Source organism: Mercurialis annua, linkage group LG4 (assembly GCF_937616625.2).
Source record: "Mercurialis annua linkage group LG4, ddMerAnnu1.2, whole genome shotgun sequence".
Classification (NCBI taxonomy): domain Eukaryota; kingdom Viridiplantae; phylum Streptophyta; class Magnoliopsida; order Malpighiales; family Euphorbiaceae; genus Mercurialis; species Mercurialis annua.
Genome location: NC_065573.1, coordinates 14,411,127 through 14,420,462, shown reverse-complemented (window position 1 = coordinate 14,420,462; position 9,336 = coordinate 14,411,127). Strand labels below are relative to the sequence as shown.

Below are 9,336 nucleotides of genomic sequence, written 5' to 3'. Positions count from 1 at the left end.
ACATATCACATCATCATCTCGGAAAAAGCCGAACAGAACACACAACTAACAGCACACGTAGAAATAATACCATCTCACCGAGCACCATATATGGAAATACCATCTCGGTCACACCGAGCACCATATATGGAAATACCATCTCGATCACACCGAGCACCATACATAAAATACCATCTCGGTTTCACCCGAGCTCACCTTCGACTGAACACAACGACAAACTTGTCATAACGTACCCTGATATTCCAGACAATATCTGCACAGACAAAGAGAATGAAATCAGGTCTGTCGGCCCAGACAAAGAGGAACAAAATAGATAGTATAAAAAGACTAAGGAAAGGTAGGTAAAAAGGTTAATTCTCTTTTCCTCTCAACTCTTAACTCACATTCACTTCTTATTCTTTCTCTCACTAAAATACCTATTGACTAGACCGCCGGAGTGGTTTGCCGGAATCCCCTTCCGGCATCCTTCTTACGGTTGTGCTGTGCCTTTCAGGTGTAGCTGTGAAGCTGCCATCGGATTAGAGTGTCGCCGCCGTTTTACAAGTTATCATTTGGCGCCGTCTGTGGGAAAGAAAACAAGAAAGGTTCCCCCTTTCTATTCTACCAGAAAGAGATAGGATGAGCAGAGTAGAGGGAGATGATCCCGGCACCGGAGATGATAACACACTCAGCAATAGAACAGGAGAGGGGCTCAACGCGCCGCCACGAAGAGCCACGGGTGAAAGTTCGTTCTGCCCGGCCACAACGTTAGGAGGAGGTATTTATCCAGGCACTACATCGGGAGTCACCACTCAATATCCATGGGGAATGCCACTACCGGGAAACATTCCCCCGACATCATACTTCACTCCCACGCAGCAAACCACTCAAAATTTTTCACTAAGGCCGGGTGTAACCCCCATCAACCTTACTTTCACTCCGAGCACCACCCCGATTCCCAGACCCACCACAGAAATTCAAAACCCCACGCCAGCGCAAATCCAAGAATACATCGAATTTTATACTCGGAAATTGGCTTTCCTTCAACAAGTACAACAAGCCCATGCTCGGCCAACAACCGCAACCACATCCCAGGGCAACATTACCACCCCACCATACATACCAACCGCACCACCTCATCCACAAGAATTTTACCAAGGCAAAACCACGAGAAAAATCCACGTGAACAAAACCCAAAGGAAGGACAAGGAATACTAGCCGGACACAAAGCTCCAGAAGGACCGAAGAAGACGCCCAAACGGGTTGAAATCGAGGAAAGCGTGCACAGCTCGGGAGCCGAGTCACCAAAGAAAAAGAATCTGGAGCAAGAAATTACCGAAAGGGTTAAAACCGAAATGGAAAAATTCAGGAGAAAAGAGCCGAGAAACACAAGCTTCTTAAACATCGGAAACCCGCTGTCTACCGAGATACGGGATGAACCCTTCCCTTTAAACTACAAAACACCGCAGTTAGACGACTACAATGGAACAGGGGATCCGATCACACACTTGAGCTGTTTCCAAGTAGTCATGATGGTACAAATCTTGTCCGAAGCCGCTGTCTGCAAGCTCTTTCCAACAACCCTGAAAGGACCGGCTGCCATCTGGTATCAAAGTCTAAAAGAAGGTTCTATTCGGAGCTTTGACAAGCTAGCAAAAGCTTTCCGAACTCATTTTGCACCGAGTATACAGCGGAAGAAAAAGTCCAGTGACCTAAAACTTTGTTACCAGAAACCAGGAGAAAGTTTGTAAAGCTATATCGGCAGATTCAATGCCGAAGCCGTCGAAGTAGGAAACTTGAATGATGATACCGTGATAGATGCAATGAAGGACAACACAACGATGATGGCCTTCAGAGATAACCTGATAACGAATCCGGTACAAACTTACTCCCAGCTCATGGACCGAGCATGGAATTATATAAATTTGGACGAAGAACAACGACGAAAGGCCACACAAACTACAACACAGTTCCAAACACCAAGGCCTACTTTCATTCAGACGGCTAGGCAAGACAGGTTCAGGCCAAGAAACCAACAACAAGTCGGTCCACAACGAACAGAACCACACCAACCAGTGAAAGTAGAAGACCAAGCCTTCATTCCACTCAATACACCGAGATCACACATCCTAATGTGGATACAGAACAACAATGAGCCAGTAAGATACCCACCCAAGCTTCAGCACGAGGGAGATAGGAAAAAATACTGCCAATTCCACGATGGCCATGGCCATGTCATTGATGAATGTGGAAGTCTGAAGAAGGAAATTGACTGATTGGTGCAAGTCGGTCGGTTAAAAGACTTTGTCGCACAAAACAAAAATTATAGCTCGGGAGGAAGTTACCGTGGCGAGCATAGTGGAAAAAGAGAGGAGGCACCACCGCCCAAAAGACAAAATGTATCGGGGGTTATAAACACCATAGCAGGCGGTATGGCCGACCCAGAATACAAACGAGGAAGACGCAAAAGGCAAAAAGTGGTGATGAATATATCGGTAACTAAACCTCTACCCGAAGTTAGTTTCGGCTCGGCCGATGGCGAAGGAATACATTTTCCACACCAAGACCCCTTGGTAATCTCGGGGTTAATCGAAAATTTTTGGGTAATAAGGCAACTGGTCGATGAAGGAAGCTCAGTTAACCTCATCACAAAGCAGGCATACCTCGGTATAGGATGCTCCGTTCTAAATCTCAAACCAGTCAAAACTCCCCTAGTCGGCCTGGGAGGAACACCGGTAAAAGCATAACGGGTTGCGGAACTAACGGTGGAATTAGGGAAAGAAAATGGCTCACCAAAAGGAGGCCTGATCGGTATCACAAAGAAATTCAAAACACTATATATGGTTGTCGACATGCCACTTGCTTACAACGTCATACTCGGCAGACCAATGTTATACAACACCGGGGCTGTCACATGCATCAAATACTTGTGTATGAAAATACCGACCGAAGAAGGAGTGGTGACAGTCAAAGAAAGGCAAGACGTAGCCAAACAATGCTACTTGGTATAAATGAAAGGAGTATCAGAAACCTTGGCCATAGAAACAATGGAGATACCAGACTCAGATGAGGGCAAGCTCGAACCGCATGGAAAGTTAGAAAGAGTAAATCTGACAGGAATAACACCAAGATCGGTCCAAATAGGCGCAGCACTGCCTAAACCAATAAAACAATAGATGACCGACATGTTAATCAGGAATGAGGTCGAATTTGTTAACACCCCAAGCGAGATAGAAGGGGTCGACCCGGCAATAATATCACATAAGCTAAATGTTAATCCAAAGCACAAGCCAGTCAAACAAAAGAAAAGAGCCTTCGCAGTAGACAGACAAATTGCCATCAGAGCAGAAGTAGATAAATTATTAGCAGCAGGTTTTATCAGAAGAGTGTATTACCCGGAATGGCTATCAAACATTGTGCTCATAAGAAAGCCAAACGGGAAATGGAGACTGTGCATAGACTTCACAGACCTAAACCGAGCATGCCCCAAAGACAGCTACCCCTTACTAAACATTGATCAACTGGTCGATTCAACCAGCGGCTACGAAGTCTACTCGTTCATAGAGGCGGCCCAAGGATATCACCAAATCCCAATGCACAAAGAAGATGAAGAGAAAACAAGCTTCGTAACCGACAGTGGCACATACTGCTACAAACAAATGCCATTCGGATTAAAAAATGCAGGGGCAACGTATCAGCGGTTAATGAATTTCGTATTCAAAGACCAGATCGGTCGCAACATGGAAGTTTATGTTGACGACATCATCGTCAAGTCCAAAAAGGTAGAAGATCATGCAAAAGACCTAGAAGAAGTCTTCACCAAGCTTAAAAAGTACAAACTCAAGCTAAATCCGGACAAATGCGCATTTGGAGTCCCGGCAGGAAAATTCCTCGGTTACCTCATTTCTCAAAAAGGCATTGAAGTAAACCCGGAAAAAACAAGAGCAATTTTGGAAATGAAGGCGCCAAAATCAGCTAAAGAAGTTCAGAAGCTCAACGGAAGAATCACGGCTCTCGGTCGATTCGTGTCTAACTCGGCCAAAAGATGTCTCCCGTTCTTCAAAACATTAAGAAATGTGAAAAAATTCGAGTGGACCGAAGAATGCCAACAATCTTTTGAAGAACTCAAGAAATTCCTGAGCTCACCACCACTGCTTGGAAGACCTGAAATCGGAGAAATACTATACCTATACCTAAGTGTCACTAACGAAACAGTAGCATCCGTACTGGTAAAGGAAGAGGCATCCGAGCAAAAAACGGTGTACTACATGAGCAAGGTATTGAAAGGGCTTGAGCTCAGATATAGCAAAATTGAGAAATTTGCATTGGCATTGGTCCTAACAGTCGAAAAACTAAAAAGATACTTTCAGGCTCACACGGTAATAGTCCGAACAAACCAACCCCTGAGAAAAGCGCTCGTAAGACCAGAAACATCAGGACGACTAGTCAGCTGGTCGGTCATGATAGGATCATACGACATCAAATACGAACCACGAACAGCAATGAAAGCACAAATCATGGCCGACTTTGTAGCAGAAACAACAACACACGATCAACCTACCGAGGTAGACAAGGGCCTGGTCAGCTGGACGCTACAAGTAGATGGGGCATCAAACATGACCGGAGCAGGAGCGGGCATGATATTAAGAGGACCACATAAGATAAAAATGCAAAACTCGATCCACCTTAATTTTCCAGCAACCAACAATGCAGCAGAGTAAGAAGCCCTAATAGGTGGGTTAAGAATGGCAATGGTAGTCAAGACCGAGTACATCAAAATTCAGAGCGACTCTCAGCTGGTGGTCAATCAAGTACTTGGTCTATACGAAGTAAAGGATCCAGAAATGAAAAAAATACGTAGACCGAGTTAAAGAGCTGCTCGCAAAAATCACCGAAGAAGGTGGAAAATGGGAATTAGAACAAATACCCAGAGAGGAAAACATAGAAGCAGATACATTGGCAAAAGCCGGAGCAGCCAAAGAAACAATGCCGGGCATACCATGCTCAGTTCAAAATTTCAGTAGTATCCAGAATCCCGAAGCAACATTCCTCATCAACCCATTAGATCAGTGGATGGAACACATCATATCATACATCAAAAACGGGAGCCTGCCCGAAGATAACAAAGAAGCAAAGAAAGTAAAACGCCGAGCACCACACTTCTCATACCGAGACGGGACCCTGTACAGAAAATCATTCTCACATCCCTAGTCTAGATGCCTCACAGTAGAAGAAGGGAAATATGTATTAGCCGAGATACACGAAGGTATATGTAGAAGTCACATCTCACATCTGGCACTCTGCCGAAAAGCTGTCTTACAAGGTTATTACTGGCCGACACTGGCACAAGATGCAGCCAACCTGGTACAAAAATGTGAGAAATGTCAGTACCACCAAAACGTACACCATCAACCAACGGCCGAGCAAAATCCAATAGTAAGCCCTTGGCCATTCAGCATGTGGGCAATAGACATCGTCGGACCTTTTCCAACGGCAAGTGGGCAGAGAAAATTCCTGATAGTAGCAGTCGACCATTTCTCAAAGTGGGTAGAAGCCGAAGCTATCTCCACCATAACGGAACGCGAGTTCAAAGCTTCGTCCGAAGAGAAATCATCTGTCGTTTCGGGATCCCAAAAATCATCATAACCGACAATGGGAAGCAATTCGACAACAAAAACTTCAGAGAATTCTGCATCGAAAAAGGAACTGACCTAAGGTTCACCTCGGTCACCCACCCACAGAGCAACAGAATGACTGAAGTAACCAATCGAACCATTGTCAATGGCCTGAAGAAGCGCCTGGATGAAGCAAAAGGTCGATGGGCCGACGAGTTACATAATGTGCTATGGTCATACAGAACCACGCCAAAAGCTGGCACAGGAAGAACACCATACAGTCTGACCTATGGGTGCGAAGCAATGGTACCAGTCGAAATCGGCATGCCTACCATCAGAGTACAATACTTCGACGAACAACAAAATGAAGAAAGCACCAGACTTTGCCTCGACTTACTAGAAGAGAGAAGAGAGCAAGCATTAATGCACATTGAAGCATACAAACAAAGGATGGCGACATATCATAATAAACGGGTCAAACCTCTAATGTTTGAAATAGGCGACCTAGTACTACGACGAGCCGATATAGCAAGGGGCAAAGCAGGCGTCTCTAAGCTCGGAGCCAACTGGGAAGGACCCTACCAAGTAAAGAAAATAGGAAAAGGAGGAGCCTATTACTTAACCTACATGTCAGGACGAAACCTACCAAGAACCTGGAATGCCAGAGTTCTCAAAAGATTCTATCAGTAGACAACATTCAGGTTATCGAGTCTGTCAGGGGTTTTTTCACTTGCATTTAGGTCAAAGTCGGCTGTAGGCCCAAAATGCAAGTTTTTCCCCTATCAATAAAAGAAAAAACAAAAGAAACCAAATGAGTCAAGCCATAGCATAACAAAATTCGAAGCTATTGCTTAAAAACCGAGTTAAGCCATAGCTTAACAAAATTCGAAGCTATTGCTTAAAAAACCGAGTTAAGCTATAGCTTAACAAAATTCAAAGCTATTGCTTAAAACCGAGTTAAGCCATAGCTTAACAAAATTCGAAGCTATTGCTTAAAACCGAGTTAAGCCATAGCTTAACAAAATTCGAAGCTATTGCTTGAAACCGAGTTAAGCCATAGCTTAACACAATTCGAAGCTATTGCTTAAAAAACCGAGTTAAGTCATAGCTTAACACAATGCGAAGCTATTGCTTAAAAAACCGAGTTAAGCCATAGCTTAACAAAATTCAAAGCTATTGCTTAAAACCGAGTTAACCCATAGCTTAACAAAATTCAAAGCTATTGCTTAAAACCGAGTTAAGCCATAGCTTAACAAAATTCGAAGCTATTGCTTAAAACCAAGTTAAGCCATAGCTTAACAGAAATTCAAAACTATTGCTCAAAACCGAGTTGAGCCATAGCTTAACAGGAATTCCAAGCAATTGTTCAAAACTGAGTTAAGGCATAGCTTAACAAATATCCGGAGCAAAACCAAGTTAAGTCATTGCTTAAACAGAAATTTAAAGCAATCCCTTAAAACCGAGTTAATTAGTTGCTTGACACAGTCTAATAAATCGTTCAATCAAAGCCAAGACATAGTCCAGAAAACATTCCATGCAAAACCGGGATAAAAAAAAGCATCACAATTCAGAAAAGATAACCGATCTATTACTTGTCACAAAATACTCTTTACAAACTAAACTAAAAATTCTAATCTATTACAGCATTACTAACATGCTCTGGAAGCGACAAACCAGCCCCAGAGGAAGTCCCATCATTCTCACTTAAACCGGCCTCCTCATAATGCCGGACTTCAAGTAGCACAGTCGGAGACGAGACAATAACGGCGTCACCTTCCTTCGGAGCGGTAGCACCGGCCGACTCAGTCACGACATCACCAACCTTCTCGGTCATACCACCATCAGCATCCTGAGCTGATAAATCATTCTTAACAAGAGGGACATCATCTTCAAGCTCTCTCCTCAGCTCAGCAGCAAACTCTTCAGCACATCGCTCGAAAGCAGTCACCTCATTTGCCTTTGCAAGTTCTCGCTCATTTTGAATCCTCTGATACATGCCTTCCATATCAAGATATAGACAGACATGGTCAACATCAGCTCGGAGAAGCGGCCCGACACGCTCCTTTAAATCATCTTCCATAGCATCGGTCAAATGAGCAAACTCCCTCATCATGTCATCTCGCGTAGTCTCCACAACCTTAGTTGTATCATCAAGAATGTCATGCAATCTCATATAGCTTTGATAATGCCCCTCAATAGTATTTTGCAGATCATCTTTCTCTTTATCAAACTTCTCGGTCAGATGAACTCGAAGCTCCTCCCTCTCTTTCTCAAAAGCGCTCTTAGCAATTACGAGCCCGTCTCGCTCGGCTGTAAGGTCGGATACCTTCCGATTCAGCTCTTCAATCTTGGCATTAAATTTCTCAGTATTGCTAGCCAGAACCGATTCTATATTAGCCCTCTGCAACTGCTCCTTCTCCAGATCAGCAATGGCAGTGGTCAATTTTTCTCTATCATCCGAAGCTTGAGCAGCCAAATCTTCTTGAAATGACCGAGCTCCAATCAGGTGATTAATCAGCTAAAGAAAACCGACATAAAATTTTTTTGTTAGACAAAACACAAAAAAAAATTTAGATAAGAAGAAATGACAAAAAATAAACACATACCTGAAAAGATAAGGATACACTAGTATCAAGAAAATCCTTCTGTGGAGTAGCAGACAAGGCCTCCTGATCACGAGGAAGAGACACCGTTTTCCCCAGAAAAACCGAGGTAGTCAACGAATCAACAATATCTTCCAAGGACTTGGATTTCAGATATCGAGCTAAAAACCGGGGTGTCAGCTTCAAATCATCAAGATCAGCCGGATTAGCCCCCACATCACCTCCCTTGGCTCTCTTCTTCGGCGGAGACAACACCTTGTCCACCCCGGACACAACAGCACTCGAAGCACACAAACCCACCACCACATCAGAATCACCCGGAATAATTACAGCATCCTTCACCTCGGGTACCGAACAATGCTCTTTACCTTTGTCCATATTCTTCCTCTTAACGGGCTTCGAGGGAGGAGGCACAGTCGACAATGGTTTAGCCGGCAAGGGCTTAGCTAGAGTCAAATTTGGTTTATTCAAAACAGGCTGCTTACCAACAGCTTTTACATCACCAGCATCGGAAGAATGCGGTTTCTTAGTAGAGGTGCCATCACCCTTTCGCCTCGCAGCACTAAAAACACTCATATTGAACACTGAAAAAAAAATATACCGAAATAAAACATATCAGAAACAAAACAAAATAAAATAAAATAAAATAAACACAAGATAAAAACAAGGAGAAAAATAAACCGATAACAACCTTCCCGCTTCGGGTCAAACTTAACAAGGGGCAGTTTCGGAATAAGAGTATAGGTATTTACAGGACCAGTCGTCCTCAGAACGTCCTGGAGAAGTTTATGATTCTCATTTCCAGCCGCGTCTCGTCTCAAAAGAGTCACCGGAGCTGTACACAACCACCAACGAGGAAGGTCGGCAAAAGCGGTAGGATGATAAATCCGAAACCAATCCTCCCTAAACCTCTTAACCGAGGTACTCACCTTCTCTATAACATGCCTAGGCTCGGACTTTAGAATCTTAAAAGTAGAAAAATCATAAGCCCCACCAAAAATAAGCCCATAGATACTAGCAAAAAATTCTACCGAGAAGGGAATCTTACGTCGCCGACACAAACGACGAAAACAGAGAAAATGTCGGATACTATTTGGGTGAAATTGACTAAGAGGCATATTATAAAACTTCAAAAAAGC

General features: G+C 43.7%; 1 protein-coding gene across 1 annotated transcript; it reads left to right on the top strand.

The window, feature by feature from the left end:
* The first annotated feature begins 1,334 nt into the window (after window positions 1-1,334).
* LOC126678316 (uncharacterized) lies at window positions 1,335-2,255 on the top strand. Its single transcript, XM_050373218.1, has 2 exons — window positions 1,335-1,722; window positions 1,771-2,255. Exons 1-2 carry the CDS (start codon window positions 1,335-1,337, stop codon window positions 2,253-2,255), a joined length of 873 nt encoding a protein of 290 aa, XP_050229175.1.
* The last annotated feature ends 7,081 nt before the right edge of the window (window positions 2,256-9,336 follow it).